General features: G+C 33.8%; 1 protein-coding gene across 1 annotated transcript in view; it reads right to left on the bottom strand.

Annotated features, from left to right (window-relative positions):
- LOC107563831 (potassium voltage-gated channel subfamily H member 7-like) overlaps positions 1-18505 on the bottom strand; it is a 125868-nt gene that overhangs the window by 63950 nt on the left and 43413 nt on the right. Inside the window, exon 3 of the mRNA XM_016248796.1 lies at positions 10739-10894. Coding sequence (XP_016104282.1) covers positions 10739-10894 — 156 coding nt within the window. The remainder of the gene's footprint in view (positions 1-10738; positions 10895-18505) is intronic.

Here is an 18505-nt window from a genome sequence, read left to right as displayed (position 1 = left end):
TCTGTCTGTCTGTCTGTCTGTCTGTCTGTCTGTCTGTCTGTCTATCTATCAAATCAAAGTTGATAATCTCATCTATTGATCAAAGTTGTTTAGGTGTCTAAATGATCACAAATGTATTTTATTATATTTTAAAGCTACAAATGCTACATCTCACTTGACAGTGAATGTTTATTACTATTTTAAATTAGCTTTAATTTGTATAATTTATGTTTTCATTTCATTTTCACTGCACTTTGTTTTAGTCATTTTATTTTATTTTTCTATGTCAGTTCTCATTTTTATTAGTTTTAGTACTTCGGGTTACATTTATTTCAATTAGTTTAAATTTTACATTTATTTCAGTTAGTTGCCAAAGCAACATTTTTAAGTTTTACATCTAATATGCATATTGTAATTTACAGGTTTTATTTAAATTACCAAAAATATTTTAAAGATGACATTTCATGAAAATCTGACTTTTCCAGGTTTTAAGTGCTATAATCAGGTCTCCGGTGCATCTACCAACCAAGGAAACGTGAAAAAGATTAACCCAGTAACTTTGTTTTGGGAAGCCTTTTTCTGCAAGCGTCTGAGAAAACCAGAGCGTCTGATTTCGCTCCCTTGGTGACGTGGCAAAGGATCTCATTATAATATTACCGCCCCTTAATCTGTAAATTTCCACCCACGGCGCCGTCATTTTGATTTTGCAAGCGACAATGGTGTACCAGTCCAGTTCTAATGCTAATGTTCTGTGTTTGGCTGCACAGACGAGCACAGAACACTATTTAGAGTCCCAGCCTCAGAGGAGACAAGACAGCAGTGGATTTATTGATTCATTTACTGTATATAGCTGCTGCCACACAGATCTAAAATAAACAAGCGATTTATTTCCCAGCTGTTTACCTTCACAGACATAACCAACTGTTTTTTGTAACTCATGTGTGTTTTTAACGTAAACTTGTGTGAATGAGAACTTAGTTTAGTACTCACATGCTGTGACAGCCGCTTTCTGTCCGTGTGCTTCGGATTTGTGCACTCAGAAAACCGTATATCAGAAGTTTAAACTCATATGGTTTAAAATGCATGATTTCAGCGCGATAAACATGATAATCAGAACCAAAACAGATGTTTTTTAGCAGGTATGAGCTGTAATGGCGCAGCTCTATTCTGGAAAAGGAGGCGGGGAGCAGCAGCTCATTTGCATTTAAAGAGAAAAGCACGAAAAACAGCGTGTTTCTGCTTCACAGACACATTCTCGGGACACCAGAGACTTATATTACTTATTGTAAAAAGGGGCATAATATGTCTCCTTTAATAGTTTTATTTTCCTTTACAACAACAGCACTGTAACACATTATTAGTGTTTATGCCATTATATATTTATCTATGCAAAGTGTTTTAGCTATCTAAATGATCACAAATGTATTTTATGTTTATTTTTATATTTATTTCTAAGCTACAAGTGTTATTCAATGGCAGATGCAGAATTAAAATAGCACATTCATTTGTGTGAATATGGGTTAAAATATCAGTTTATATCTAGTATATCTACATGCTTAAAGTCTATTATCACTGCACCTTTTGTTTTTCTCTCACATTTTACTTTTCGAACAATTGACAAAACCGGTGCTCAAACACCTGCAGCTAATTATTTGAAGACCTTTAACAGCTGATTATTGAGACATTACAGTACACAGGTGTGCAGAGAAGAGCAGCAGAATGACCTGAATTATAGCGTGTTTAAAGAGAAGCAGGTGTTTAACCCGCTGGTCTCAGTGTTGTGTGCAGGACTGTAAACACTCCTCAGGAGGGCTGCTTTGGATGCTCAATCACAACGGAGGGTTGTAAGTGAGTCAGTGTTTGGGAATATGAGGATTCCTCACTCAGCGGCTCTTCAGGTCCTGTCACTGCTGCCCCAAACACACACGATGCCCCCTACAGCACTCTCGCATCAGTCAGCGACACAAACATCGGGTGTGTGTGTGTGTGTGTTTCACAGTTACAATGGAAGAAGTAACAGAATATAATCTTTAATTATATTTACTGTATCTGTCATTATGATCTGAATTATGCTATTATTGTTAGTGCTTGCGAAGGCAAACACTGATATTTCACACCTTTTTTTCTTGGTTTTTAATCATTTTAGTACTTCAATTTGTTTCAGTTAGTTACCAATGCAAATTTTTTTTTCATCTATTTTATTTTAGCTTTATTTCAGTTACTGATTACAATACAATTCAGTAACACTGTAACCTATAGTAATAATAATTATAATTATAATAATAATAGTAATAATAGTAATAATAATAATTATTATTATTTTAAATTTTTTTATGCACATTATCTGTTTAGAGGTTAATGCAATATAACATCCTCCTGAATTACATTTATTGTATCTTTGATTATTATCTGGATGCTAATTATTGATTGTGCTTACTAAACATTGTTTATTTTTGGTCATATGTGACCCTGGAGCACAAAAGCAGTGTTAAGTCGCTGGGTATATTTGTAGCAATAGCCAAAAATACAATGTATGGGTCAAAATTATCGATTTTTCTTTTATGCCAAAAATCATTAGGATATTAAGTAAAGATCATGTTCCATGAAGATATTTTGTACATTTCTTACCGTAAATATATCAAAACTTAATTTTTTATTAGTAATATGCATTGCTAAGAACTTCATTTGGACAACTTTAAAGGCGATTTTCTCAGTATTTAGATTTTTTTGCACCCTCATATTCCATATTTTCAAATAGTTGTATCTCAGTCAAATATTGTTCTATCCTAACAAACCATACATCAATGGAAATCTTATTCATTCAGCTTTCATATGATGCATACATCTCAATTTTAAAAAAATTGACCCTTATGATTGGTTTTGTGCTCCAGGGTCACATTTTATTATTGTTTTGTAATATTTCTATATAGCTTTAATTCATTTTTATTTGTTGTATTTCAGTTAGTTCTCATTTCAACTTCTTTTCATTTAGCAATTTATATCGCATTTTATTTCTGATTTTAATAGTTAACAATATCAACATTGAAAAATGTGTATATTGTATTATTTTTTATGCCTTTATCTGTTTTTAGGTTCAAATAGAAGAAGAAACAGAATCTAGTGTGGTATAATATATCGGGACATAATATAATATTCTCTTGAATTATATTAACTGTATCTGACATTATTATCTGGATGCTTAATACTGGTAGTTCTTAATGAAAATATTGCTATTACTTCTACTTATCATATTTACTGCAAAATCAAGAGATATGCTTATCATTACAGAATGCATTTGTGTCATTAAATAAGACTCCACTCTCATCAACATGGATAACAAGGAGATATGAGTTGTTTATTGCTTCAGATGACATGTAGAACTAGATCAGTGTTGTTTTAGTATTATTTATCTGCTATTGTAGTTTTAATTTTAATTTTAACACTGGCCGTTGATTCCATTATAGTGCAGATATATAGAACATTACAAAAGGCTCTATCATAACAAATTATTCATGACAGCAAGTGTGTGTGTGTGTGTGTGTGTGCAGGTCATGTGCTCTTTGGTTAGCATGATTCTAATGTACATTAGCATGTAAATTACATTGCGTTTGCTATTTTCTAATCATAGCAGAGGAATGATAGAGCTCTGCAGTCTAAGCATGTGACATTCATATTCAGACTGACAGAGCTTCTATTTCAGAATGCACTAGAACCTGGGGATTCCATCCCATGATTCCAGCACTTCCATTTGTTGCTATGATACTGGCAAGTTTATGCATAATTAGGTTCTTGTTTGCCCCATAAGTCACTTCATTCTAAATTTGAATGTGTCAAAGGGATTCTGCACATACTAATTACTTGTGGTAAAGAATTTTAAATATTTGCTTGCATATATGATCTGATGGTATATTGTTTTGCATGTTAAAATCTACCATTAAAAGAATAGTTCAACCAAAAAAGGAATATTTTTTCAAATGTTTACTCACCCTCAGGCCATCCAAGATCTAGATGAGTTTGTTTCTTCATCAGATTTGGAGAAATGTAGCATTGCATCACTTGCTCAGCAATGGATCCTCTGCAGTGAATGGGTGCCGTCAGAATGAGAGTCCAAACAGATGAAAAACATCACAATAATCCACAAGTAATCTACACCACTCCAGTCCATTAGTTAACATCACGCTGTTTAACTTCAAATCGTTGCTAATGTACAATATCTAATGTCTGCTATTCATAATATTGCTTTCTCCAGGAAAAATGTAATCTCGTCTGAATCAGGAGAGAAATCTGCACACATCAAGGGCCGTTTACAATAAAAACAGTCCAAAACAGCTCTAAACAAATATGTGGGTGAATTTTGATGTGAGAGGACAACAGTGGATAGATGTTTTCATTGGAGGAAGCGTTATTATGGATTATGGACTCATATTTTAGCTGAAAGTAACAGTTTACAGTCAAAATGCCTTAATGATAAATTTGTTTCTTACAAACACGCAGCTTTTCACTTCAGAAGACATTCATTGTTGGACTGGAGTTGTGCGGATTATTGTGATGTTTTTATCAGCTGTTTGGACTCTCATTCTGACGGCACCCATTCACTGCAGACGATCCATTGCTGAGCAAGTGATGCAATGCTACATTTCTCCAAATCTGTTCTGATGAAGAAACAAACTCATCTACATCTTGGATGGCCTGAGGGTGAGTAAATATTCAGAAAATTTTAATTTTTGGGTGAACTATTCCTTTAATGTTAGTGCTGTCCTATTGATGCTTTTTTAAGTGCTTTTAATCATTTTTAATAATTCATAGAATCAAAGTTCTACAGCACATGATTAAAACTATACTAAAACTAAAAATTTGCATCAGACTTGACTTAAAGGTCCGCTGAAGTGACTTAAAACACGCAGCATTATTCTATGTGGTGATGTAATTTCAACTGAAACAGGAAGAGAAGGCGGGGCATATCGAGCAGCCCCGCCCCCTTTTAAAAATAGCCAATAGCGTTTAGTTTATATCTGTTTGGGCCAGAGCCACTGAGCTCGGTAAAGCCGTATTTGACAGCCACAGTCTAATAGATTACCCCATAGATTCAATATGAAACTCTTAGTAAAAGAAAATAGTGGTCATAATCATGCTGAGGCTGTGTAGTTTTAGTGTTTAATATATGCCGACTCGCGCATATGATCCGCTCCGTGCGATCGCGTCTCTGAACCGGAGCCAAAGTCCAGATCAGACTGTGCGCTCTGCCGTGGTTTGCATGACACAACGTGAAACCAGACCTCATTTGCACCAGTCGAAAGCATATTACACTACATATGCTACATATTACACATTACACTGTCTGAATCGTTCCCTATCATCTACATTGTGCACTTCGAGCCATTCACTGTACAGGAAATACTACACTGTGAACAAGCGACCGAAATTTAGCCACAGCTTCAGCGTCTATTTTATAGTGTAGGTGGCGGGCACTTCGGATTCTAGAGAGCATTTGATTGGTCAGAAGATTTGATGAGAAGATGAAGTACAATGTGCCGTCAAAAAAATCATTGAGCCATTTTGGCGGAAGTGACAAACTGCAAGCTTTGAATGCTTATATCTTCTAAATGTAAATTTTGTCACTGTTTTGGAGCACACTGCCTTATAGATAACATTGATACTAACACCCAAAAAACATTAATTTTGATTTCATGGGGACTTAAAATTTGTGTCTGTTCTTTATACAAAGCTATTACATATCACTTGGAATATAGTGCACTGTCATGATTTTTTTAATGCCTTTTTTTTGTATGAAATCCTCCACTTTCATTGTCTGAGCACTGAGCAGCTCAATCATTCTGTCGAACATCTCATTTTGCATTTTACAGGAGGAAGATGACAGAGGGTCAGAACCGCATGAGGGTGAGTAAATGATGACATGAAAATGGTCATTTGTAAGTGAACAGTTCCTTTACAGTAATTTTGTCAGCCACTTTACACGATGCAATGGAGGAATCATCTTCCCTCCAATCATTCAAGCCTTTTACTGCACTCAGGTTTCAATGCACGTACTGTAATGTGTCTTGATATGCCACTTTGAGTGGTTTGCGCTGATTTGCAATGCCTCTTGGTTGCATTTGCTATGTGGATACCAGTTTGATTACTCAAGATGCATATACTTAGTGCAAACAGATTCAAAGATCAATGCAGGCAACTCACCATAGAAGTAAATGACCACAGTATCTATTTTGAACAACAAATTCTCCTAATACTCTACTTCAGTCTGTGTGCATTGAATTTATTTAATACACAAGTTTCACAATTTGAGTTGAATTATTGAAATAAATGAACTTTTCCACGACATTCTAATTTATTGTATGCACCTGTATATATGTATGTGTGTGTTTGTGTGTAAGTCCTCAAAATGAATTGCCAGTTTTTATATCCTTGTTGTTTTTGTAATATCCATGTTGTGATGCCTTAATTCATTTGTAATATACTTTTAATCTGTTTATTAAAAATAGTGTAGTATTTTATCAGCTATCATTTTTCCTTTCAATAAAAACAATAAAAAAAAAGAAAAAGAAATGGAACAACTTTAATAACACTGTTAAATGTAATATTTAGCACATCTCAAAATTAATATATATATATATATCTTTTATCTTTTTTTAATGCTACATATGATGCTGTGATGCCTGGATTGAGCGTTTACATTTTTTTAATTTTTAATTTTATTTAGTATAGTATTTTATAATCACCTGTAATTTATTTTACTTTCAGTGCCAACCACCTGTTAAAAACAATGTATTTTTTAAATTATGAAAAATGTAAAAATTTAATAACACCGTTATAAGTAATATTTAGCAAATTTCAAATATGAATATAAATTTTTCATGATGCACATTATGCTGTTGTGATGCCTAAATGTATTTGTAGCATTTAAAATGTTACAATTTGTAACATTTAAAATGTAGTTTTATTTTTTATTTATTAGGCAAAATAGTGTAGTATTTTATAATCAGCTAAAATTTATTTTCATTTCAATGCCACACCTTTGTTGCAAAAAATGTTTTTTTATTATAAAAATTTACAAATTTAATAACACCATCAATATTTATTTTTATTTCAATGCCAATCCCGAGTTAAAAACTATATTTTTTTAATTCTAGAAATTAAAAAAATATATCACTGTTATATTGTGTATATTGTGTAGCACTGTAATATTTAGCAACTCTTCAAATTATTTTTTTATTGATTTAGAGAAAATAGTGTAGTAAACGTTCTATATGTGTATGTGTATTTAAGTCCTGACTCACTCACATGCACACTTTCCAGTGCAGTTGGGTTTGTGGTGCTTCACTAGGTTTGGGTCTCATTGTAACACCTACAGTTGGGGTTCAGCGGTGAGTCCTTGTTAACACAGACTCTCCATGACACCCAGAGGCAGCAAAACACACACACACACACCCACACTCTCTCCAAACACTTGGCAACATTCTCCACTATAAATAACCTTCACCTAGAGCGGCGGGCGCGTTTGCTAAGTGAGGATGCTGAGATGCTGAGGCCCGAGCAGCTGCAGAGCTGTAAACGAGCACACGAGCCTCACGGACACTCACAGACACGTCACCGCTGCCCTGTCAGAGCAAACCGGCCCGCAGATACAGGACGTTATGGAGACAATGGAGATGATAAATGCATTAATATCATCCGTTCCGTTCTCATCCTCACGGAGGCTCTTTCTCTTTGTGATCCGGTTAATATCAGCCACAGTTCACTTTTCGTCTGATGAATGTTACACACAAAAACGCAAAGTTTGTTACCACAAAGTTTAAGTTATTGGCCAATATTAGAGGTTTTATTGATCGATCTTTAATTGTGCATGCTTATTTCCCATTTTTTTGTACGATTAGATGTAAAATGTGTTTCATTATTGTTTATTGCTAACTGGTTATTAAAGGAACACTGAAATGTGTGTATATATATATATATATATATATATATATATATGCTGCACTTTATAATGTGATGCCTAAATTTATTTGTAGCATTTAAAACAACTGGCTTTAGTTTTTACTGATTTATTTAGACAAAATAGTGTTGTATTTTATAATCACCTAAAATTAATTTTTATTTTAGTGTCAACCACCCTAAAAACACAATATTTTTTATTATAAAAAATGCAAAAATAATATATGAATAACACTGTTATATGTAATATTTAGCAAACTGAATATACATTTTTCACGTTGCACATTAAGATGAAGTTATGCCTAAATTCATCTCTATCATTTAAAAAAAATCTATTTTAGTGTTTAATATTTCTTATTTGTTTAGGAAAAAAATTAGTGTAGTGCTTTATAATCAGACAGCTATAATTTATTCTCATTTTAATTCAATGCTCTGTTGTATTAGTCTATAGTGAACAAAATAGTGTTATTGGCATCACATTTCATTTGAGGCTCTTAATTTACATCAAACTAGATATCCGTGAACATAATGCAGTCTGCTTTTTTCTGTTTGTGAAATGTTCTGGACAGTAATTGTGATTAGACAGTTTGCTAAACACTCATTTCTTCTGTTTGTGAAGAAATTCTGATGTGCTATATTTTTTGTGTATGTTTCAGATGACCAGCTCCTAAACAGCTCCACAACTAACTGTGATTGGTCCCTGTATGTGTCAATCAGGTCACAGAAGGTGCCAAAAAAGAAGTGATGACAAAAAGGAAACCATACCTGATTGTTGTGTAGGCCAGTAAAACACAATGACTTGCGACGATTAGTATAGTGAACAGCGCTATACAAATAAACTTGAATGTAATTGACTAAAGCACAATCTGCACCTGCTGCTGAGTGTGTTCAAGCCTTGATATGAAGCCAGTTCTGAAAGCGTCCCTCATGTGAGGCGAGAGCAGAAGATGCCAGCGTCCCACCTGAATCTGAGCAGTCTCAGTGAGAAGCTCCTGTCTAATTAGCACGCTCTGCTGAGGAACGCCTCGCTGCGCTGGCCAGTTAAAGCACTTCCTGTTGAACACGACTGATTAGAATGGCTGGTTTAGCACAGCAGAGGTGGGGTTGTGAAGGAGTCACCAGGAAGCAGCACTGCTGTGAGTTACAAAGTGATTCCTGCCTGACTTCAGTTTAGTCAATCAGAGATTGTCAGAGAAATGACTGCAGATTATTTACACACATAATATAACAGTGGTTGTTAAAAGCTTCAGTTTTGATTATGCATTAACTACAGTAACACGACCTTTATACTCTAGATCACAACATTTGGGTTCTGGAAGCTAAAATCAGAATTGGAAAAAAAAAGTTTTTCATTGAGTAATAATATTGAAAAAAAAAATTTATATTGTACGGAGCCCCACACATGACATGCAAGAAAAAATAAATAAATCGTGCGCACGATTTACTATTTCGTTCCCTCGATTTATAAATTGTGCGCACGATTTACTATTTCGTTCCCTCGATTTATAAATTGTGCGCACGATTTACTATTTCGTTCCCTCGATTTATAAATTGTGCGCATGATTTACTATTTCGTTCCCTCGATTTATAAATTGTGCGCACGATTTACTATTTCGTTCCCTCGATTTATAAATTGTGCGCATGATTTACTATTTCGTTCCCTCGATTTATAAATTGTGCGCACGATTTACTAATTCTTTCCCTCGATTTATAAATTGTGCGCACAATTACTATTTCGTTCCCTCGATTTGCTAATTCATTCCCTCGATTTACTAAATCGTGCGCACAATTTACTAATTCATTCTCTTAATTTATAAATCGAGGGAACGAAATAGTAAATCGTGCACAAAATTTAGCCTACTATTTTTTTCCTGCATGCCATATGCGGGGCTCCGTAATATTGCATTAAAATAAATATATATATGTGTTATATATATATATATATAATTTGTGATGCTTAAATTCATTTGTAGCAAATTAAAGCAGCTTACATGACATTAGTTTTTAAAATGTATTTAGACAAAATAGTGTAGTTTTTTTATAATCAGCTATAATTTATTATATTATTTAATAAACAGTATATAATATACAGTGGGTACGGAAAGTATTCAGACCCCCTTACATTTTTCACTATTTGTTATATTGCAGCCATTTGCTAAAATCATTTAAGTTAATTTTTTTTCCTCATTAATGTACACACATAACCCCATATTGAAGGAAAAACACAGAATTGTTGACATTTTTGCAGATTTATTAAAAAAGAAAAACTGAAATATCACATGGTCCTAAGTATTCAGACCCTTTGCTGTGACACTCTATATATATATATATATATATATATATATATATATATATATAAAATCTTTTTCTATATTACATGTTGTAAATATTTTTTTGCATAAAAACCAGTTAAACAGATTACATAAAAAGTTTATTTGACATGAAAAGTACCTTTTTTTATTATTGTAACATCCACAACGCATTATGGGATCAGTAGTTCATTCACTCAAAATAGATGTTATACTCGGTTTTGCATCTTTTTTCTTTTTTACTTTAATCTTTTTTTAATACTTTTTCCCCCTCTTCAAATCAAAGTTTCAGGGCTGGTTGGTTTGGATCATGGTTTAAAACTCTTGATTGAAGAATTTTGAAACATGCCTACTGAGGAAACAGATGGCATAAATATTTGCAGAAAGAGCAGATAGTGGGGGAAAATCTGTGTAAGAAACCAATTTGACATTGCAATCAATCAATACATTTATACAGTACATATATAAAAATAATAATAATGAATCCAGTTTGCACTCACTGATTTCAGATTTGGCAGGCGGCGTGAGGTTGAGTCTCTCCACAGAGTCACTGCTCTCCTCGTCTAGAACATAATCGAAGTTCAAGATGAACATCATCACAACTCCTTCCTCGTTCTTCACTGGGATGATGTGAGTGTTGCACTGGAAGTCTGAGCCTACAGGAAAAACATGAAGGCATGTTTAGATTTCTAGAAACTAACTCTGTTTCATCTTGTTATTTTGGTTGAGTTTCCATCGCTTGTCTGCTGTCTGGACCACGGTCCACGTCTAGCTTGATAATGAAGAGATGGCCATACTGAGAGTTGTGAAGGAAATACAAGAGGGCTGGAGATTTGAAACAAATCAAGAGGATAAAGGTACTTTTCATGAAATGGTTTGCCCAAGAAGGGATAATTCTGTTATTATTTATTCACTCATGTTTTTCCAAATCCACATGCTCTATTTTTTGTCCTCTGTGCAAGACGGAATGTATAAATTTTGAGATTATATATGTTTTCTGAAGTCATATGATAGCCAGATTTAAGCTTTTATTCATATACTAAACTCTTCCCTATTTATTAGTTTACTTTTTTTAATGAAAATGAAAAATAAACACAACAAAATTAATAAAACGAAAAAAAAAAAATCAAATCAAATTAAAATATAAACAAAATGTATAATAGTATTTCAATGGTACTAAAATCACACTGGTTATTGTATAATGGTTCTGTGAGTGTTAATTTTTTCAATAGTTCATGCAATAACTATAAATATGTGCAATAAATTTACAACATTTATTAATCCTGGTTCATTCATTTCTACATATACATTACTAATGCATTTTTAACATTTTAAATTTGATGCATGAATATAAATTAACAATGAACAACAAAATCATATTAATGCTCTAAAAAATGTTCTCAATGCTTATTGTTAAATTAACATTGACTAATGTTAACAAACTGAATCCTATGTTAAAATAAAAAAAATTAAATAAAAATAACAATTGTTTTGTTGTCAGTTCTGTCAGGACCACTATCGTCAAAATGATAGATACTTAGCATAAAGTTTGGTTTGGCGGTATGGTTCTGTTCTGGGCAAGAAACCTCCCTGCCCATCCATGCAGCCTGTCATGAATGAGCAGCGAGAGCAGCAATAATAACCCCCCCAGGGTTAACAGAACAGAACAAGGCAGATATCATTAAGGTACTCAATGATATTTAAGTGTAACTCTTTATTCAAGGTAAAGGAGTCTGATTAGCAAGGAATATCAGAAAGCTAAGTCCTGACTGTGGCAAAAGGTGGAGCTGGGGATGGAGGAGGGTAATTTGCTCCGAAGCAAGCTGAAAAGCTGCTGAATAATACTGAATACAGCTTATATAGGAATGCCGTGATAGGTGTCGTATTCCTATAGGTAGATGTGATCAGCTGAGAATCAGCTGATGCAAGCTTGACTCACGTGACCTGCCAGAACTAACGTTAAAGCTTAATTGCATGAACACATCTTTTCTCTAACGATCACAACAATTGGGTTCTGGAAGTAAAAAAATATTAATATAAAAAAACGATATATTTCAATAATTTGTGTATTTTTGATTGCATATAAATGTTTCTATGTAAAACCCAACAATATAATTAGACCCCTCCAAATACACTTTTTGTGAACTCCTTGTTCAAAGCAGACGGACTGAACCATAACAAACTAATTTGCACTCTGCAGCAGGAGAAGGTGAGATTGAAGAAGTGATGGCAGCTTTCATCTGCTGTCTGATACAGACACTGCATTATCGAAAAACCCTCTCCAGCTCCAACAACCTCCAAGAGACAAACAACGTGAAAAGAGAGCCCCTGTCCTGAGCTGGAGGGTGTGATCATAGATAAATGCGCTGAATCAGACCCAGAGGTCAGAGGTCAGAGGTCACAGCCTGTGCTTCTCTCTGCAGGCTTAGCCCTGTTCAGCTGCCCTTATTCTGCAGCGGCGGGACTTAGCAGCCTGTGACAGGCACTGCGGCACAATGAATCTGTCCACATGGACGCCAATGTTCTCCTCTTATCTTTTCTCTTTTTTTAGTCCAATCCATCCTTATCTCCTGCTCACTCCCAAAGCCCCTTTAGTGATGAAAGGATACAAAAATGCTCAGGCTCCTCATATCTGCTGCACTGAAGGATTATTAAAATGTTTGGGTGTTTGTATGAAAGATTGTGACTGACATAATATACAGATAGTATCGGTCCTGGATGCTGATGGAGACGCTGAATGGTTGAACTTGACATGATGTCTCTAAAAACTAAATCTTAGAAAACTACACAGACATTAAAAAAAAAATCAGAAAACAAAATTACTAAAACTATCAAATTAAAATGAAAGCAGAAATTATAAAAATAAAATAAAATTCAAAATAATGACAAAAACTAATATAATATATGAATGATACTAAAATAATACAGTTGTGAACGGCCCCTAATTTGACTAAACTCAATTACAAAACGGACCAATGGATTTCCATGCCTTATTTTTTCCCATTTATTTGTGATTACTTGATGAGGATTATTAAAAGGTATTTTTGACATTGTACTTACAAATTGCGATAAACAATTACAATTTTAAACTGTGCATAAGTAGAAAAAACTGACTGTAAGTATTTACATTTTATGTTAATATTTACTTTTAAGAATGTTATTTTGTACAATATTTGTTCATTTTGAATTATTTATATTAAGCTTGATACAATTGGATTCATTTTATTGTATTCATTGTAAAATTCCCTGACATTTTCATGATTTTCATGGGAACCTTGACAACAAATGCCTTTGAAAGATAGATTTGAACCAAAGTTCAAGATAAAATAATTTTATCATCTGCATATAAACTACTGTTTAAAGCTGAATTTTCACTTCAGTCTTCAGTGTCACATGATCCTTCAGAAATCATTCTAATATGCTGATTTGCTGCTAAACAAACATTTCTGATTATCAGTGTTGAAAAGAGTTGTGCTGATTCATATGTTTGTGGAAACGGTGATGCATTTAGTTTCAGGACTTTTAATGAATAGCAAGCTCAAAAGTGTATTCTTTGTATCTTTCTGTCAGTCAGAGCCAGCAGGACTCAAACACATCAGCGCTGAAGCTCATATAGCACACAAGCAGGGGATCGTCTTGAACATGCTGGACCTGAGCAGTACATCAATGTCTCCAGCTCCAGCAAGTACCATTAATACTTCTAACACAACACCGACAAGAAAAATGGATTAAATGAGGTGCGGAATATTCTGCTGCAACTCTGCTCAAATGTAATTTAATCTACATGTTCAGTATAATCTAATGAGCGTGCGGAGGAGAAGTGCTCGGAAATCCTCTGAACACGAAGAACATCACGGCCTGTCAATGAGAAGATGCGATCACAAAATGATTTCAGCCATTTACTAAGATGTCCTAATGCAAATATGTGACCCTGGACCACAAAACCAGTCATAAGGGTCAAATTTTTGAAATTGAGATTTATGCATCATCTGAAAGCTGAATAAATACGCTTCCCATTGATGTATGGTTTGTTAGGATAGGACAATATTTGGTTGAGATACAACTATTTGAAAATCTGGAATCTGAGGGTGCAAAAAAAATCAAAATATTGAGAAAATCACCTTTTAAAGTTGGCCAAATGAAGTCCTTAGCAATGCATATTACTAATCAAAAATTAAGTTTTGATATATTTACAGTAAGAAATTTACAAAATATCTTCATGGAACATGATCTTTACTTAATATCCTAATGATTTTTGGCATAAAAGAAAAATCGATCATTTTGACCCATACAATGTTTTTTTTGGCTATTGCTACAAATATACCCCAGCGACTGGTTTTGTGGTCCAGGGTCACATATGTCAAACTGACAATAGCCTGAATGTAAAATTAAATGTGCAGCTTTTGGGCCTATGTTACACTGCACACAAGTTCAGTCAGATTTACTGAATGGAAACGGCCGTTTATGTGATCTTCAGGAAATTCTACCTCAGATGGACAAACTTGATAGCCAAATGAACCATGCCTTTTCCTTCATTTTCCATTTATTTGTGATAACTGAATAACTAAGAGTTTTTTTAGAGATTGTACGCACGCATAGTGATTTCTAGATAATGAAAAGTAAAAATAAATAAAAAATCTAGAAGATTAAAAATGAATCAAGATTTTAATAATTATTTGTTAATGTAATCTTTGTAGTAACTGTAAGGTTATTAAAATAAAATTAATATTTATCCAATTGAAATTTTAAATAAATGCTTTGTGATTTCATTTGGTGACACAACACAAATTGTACGTTTGTTGGCGTACCTTAATGATTTCAGGTTGATTAAGTCATATAAAATAATATAATTAACTTGAATAAAACCAGATAATTAAGATGTTAGTACAGTAAATACATATTTTAGTTGATTTGACAAAACATTTTACAGCACAAACTTTTTATCACTTTTATCTTTTAAAGGTCCCATATTGTCAAAACTGAAATTTCCTGGCTTTTTTCACGATTACTGAGGTCTAAGGGCTATTTAACTACCATATAAGTTTCAGAACAGTCAGTCTACAGTCAAATTCACACAGCCTGCTTAAAGTTCTAGCTATTTTTCACGAACCGTTGTGACTTCCGTAAAAAGTTGATGTCAGAACTACACAGTCATCGCCTTCAGTCACCACCCCGAGCACCGCCCACCGTCCCACTCTCCTTTAGCCAAACCCCCAGACGACATCGCGTCCATGCCATTGCTGAGCAACAACAACAACAACACGGAAGCATGTCGAAAAGGTTAACTTTAACCACGAAACCAGATCGGCTGACCTGTAACGTTACACTCTCACTCAAAGGATGGACGATCTGACAGGATTGTTACTATGAGGTGGATCACATCTAATGTGTGTAGCAAAGACAAACTCATGATGAAGATGTATATATATTTCAATTTCAGCAGGCAACTATTTTTACATCTACACTATTGTTCCAGCCACAATCACAACAATGTACAGTATATACAATTACAAATGATTATATATAGGGCTGGACAATAATTCAATATCAATATGTATCGCGATATAAATTTTTTCAATAACGGTGATATGATTTTTAAACACATTTCCGATATTTCAATATACATTACCAGTGTTTCCCATACATTGATTTATTTGTGCCGTTTGACTTCGTTGAATAGACATGAGCACTGCACGTTTCAAAATCATAACACGGTGCGTTCATTTTAAAAAGCCCGTCTCCAGCAACATTTCCAGATACTTTATTGAATCTTTTCTGATAAGAAGTGTGCGCTGCAAACGCGAGCATTTTTGATGATCGTTTCTGTCCAGTCTGCTAATTTTATCGCGTTTAACCACAGCTGTCATCGTTTTTTTGTCTGGCAGTGGCAGCAGATATGCGATCAAATTTCTAATTTGAGGCTGTATTACGTCAATTCTGGCACCCAACATCACAACAAGATGATATTTTAAGCTCCTTATGTAGCCGCACCTGTGCTGGTTTGAATGGGCAGCCTCCAGTTTCCCCTTTGTTTTGCTGCCTCCAGCTAGCGCTGTGACGTCGCTGACCCTAGTTGCCTGTGGTTGGCCTGGCCGTGCGTCACTCAGAAAACAACAGGCCAATCAGAAAAGAGGCTCATGAATATTAATTAGACAGACCAAAATCGACCTGTTCTCAGCAGAGCTTCTGAGAAAGGAGCTGTAAAAATATATTCACATGGTTTTTGGTACTTATTCCGCAAATATATATTCTTAAGGACATCAAAACCTCAAATAAAACTCCAGAAAGGTGTACAATATGGGCCCTTTAAATAAAAAAATGCAATATAGAAAATAAAAAATAAAAAATTATACTTTTTAAATAATTTTTTATTTTAACATTTGTATTAATTGTAAATTGAAAGTGCATTTTTATTAAATACATTTTTTAAATATTTTATGATTTCATGAGTGAAATTACAACCTTAATATCTACTCTGGTATAGCACTGCATTCAGTATGTAAATGAAGACTTTGTCTTTTTTTTTTTTTTTTTTTTTTTTTTTGCGCAGCACACTCACTTCCTCTGTAAATATGCCAGATTGCATTCTTTACCAGGACTGTAATTCGTCACACTGATTTCCCCTCAGCGTCTGAGCTCTTATGAAGATCTCATGCAGAAAGTGTGTTCACAGAGACATCCGTCTCAACCAAACCTTTTCAGCGAGGACACCTGACGTGCCGTTTGCACACGGATCAAGAGATACTTACTGTGTAACATGCAAATGCAGTGTCTGTTGAGGCTCTCAGACACATGTTCAAGCGTCTCTCGCTCCTCTGTCTGGAGGAAACCATCGCTAGTTTTCATTAGCAGCATGCTGCCTGTCTGACTAAATATAACTAGCAGCGGCAGGCTTTAGCAGCCCTGTTTAGAGCTGGCATTAATAAATAAATAAATATATAAACACCATATTAATCTGCAAAATACTTATTAAAATTGTTATTTTAAGACATATTTATTTTATTTTAATATGCAATTAACACAAGCATTAAAATGTAAAATAATAAAAAAAAAATCTAAATATTTATAATTAATTTTTCATTTTTTAGAACTCATTTTTTTCTCTTTTTAAACTGCCAAAAAAGCTAAATGTTATTAAATATTTGAACTGTAAAAATGTTTTGTCAAATCACCTAAATATGTACTTCATGTGCAAATATCTAAATTAACTCGGGTTTTATTGAAGTCAGTGAGGCAGAATGCAATTTGTTTAATTATATGAAAACATGAGGTCAGTTTTAAAAGTGCACTAAACAGTAATACTATGGTAAAATCATCTAATACATGAAATTGACACCTCTGTTCTAGAGACCGATGACGCATCCAGACAGATCCTTTCTGATTTAAATGCTCATTTACAAATGAGGTCCTGACAAATGAATTATTTATAGTGTTAAAATCATGACATTTGTGTTTCACAACATTTCCAGTCACTAATGACACTACGATGCTTCTTTCTCTAATAAATTATGGAAGAGACGCAGATCGAGTATCCGTCTGTTTGACAGTTTTTGGCACCACTGCAGGTCACTGCTCTACAACTAGTACTTATACAACTTTAACACACTAATTAAACAAACAGGGTCATTCCTGTTCTCCAGAAATGTCTGAAGTATTTTTATATAATTATACACCAGAATTTCAGAAATATTCTGTGTGATTTTAGTGTGATAGCGATTTTAGTATCTATTATAATTTTTATAAATATTTAGCATTTTTATACCTTCTTTTTTTCATTTCAGTTAAAGTTTTAGTAATTTTTTTGTATTTCTCCATTTTTCTTAAAATTTTATTTAAGTTTTAGATATTGCTAATACTGATGTTTAGAGGTTCAGATTGTGTTTCACATGATTCATCAGCAACAATTAAAGATAATTATACTCTAAACATACAAGAGGCGTAGGTCAGTAACGTTTAGTGTCATTAAGTTGATGGTGTTTCACACAATAAAGTGTGTGTAATTGGTCTCATGGTATCTCACGACGCAGACGCTGTTTCACCGATAAAAGACACCGCAGACGTCGTGACAGAGATGCGATACACAAAGATCTAGTGTCTTGATGCAGGTAAAGTTGAGGGAAAGAGGTCAACAGTCAGAGATAAAGATACGTTTAAAAAAAAAAATGAAATAATAATATAATAACTCGTACATGTCATCTATTTAACAGTTTTTATGCAAAAAAGTGGAGAACCAACAAATGTTATTGAAAATGATATACTGTATTATT

The sequence above is a fragment of the Sinocyclocheilus grahami genome, unplaced genomic scaffold, assembly GCF_001515645.1.
Source record: "Sinocyclocheilus grahami isolate Dianchi unplaced genomic scaffold, SAMN03320097.WGS_v1.1 scaffold891.1, whole genome shotgun sequence".
In the NCBI taxonomy this organism is placed as follows: domain Eukaryota; kingdom Metazoa; phylum Chordata; class Actinopteri; order Cypriniformes; family Cyprinidae; genus Sinocyclocheilus; species Sinocyclocheilus grahami.
The sequence above is the reverse complement of the archived record's forward strand: the minus strand, read 5'-3'. Positions and strand labels throughout refer to the sequence as shown.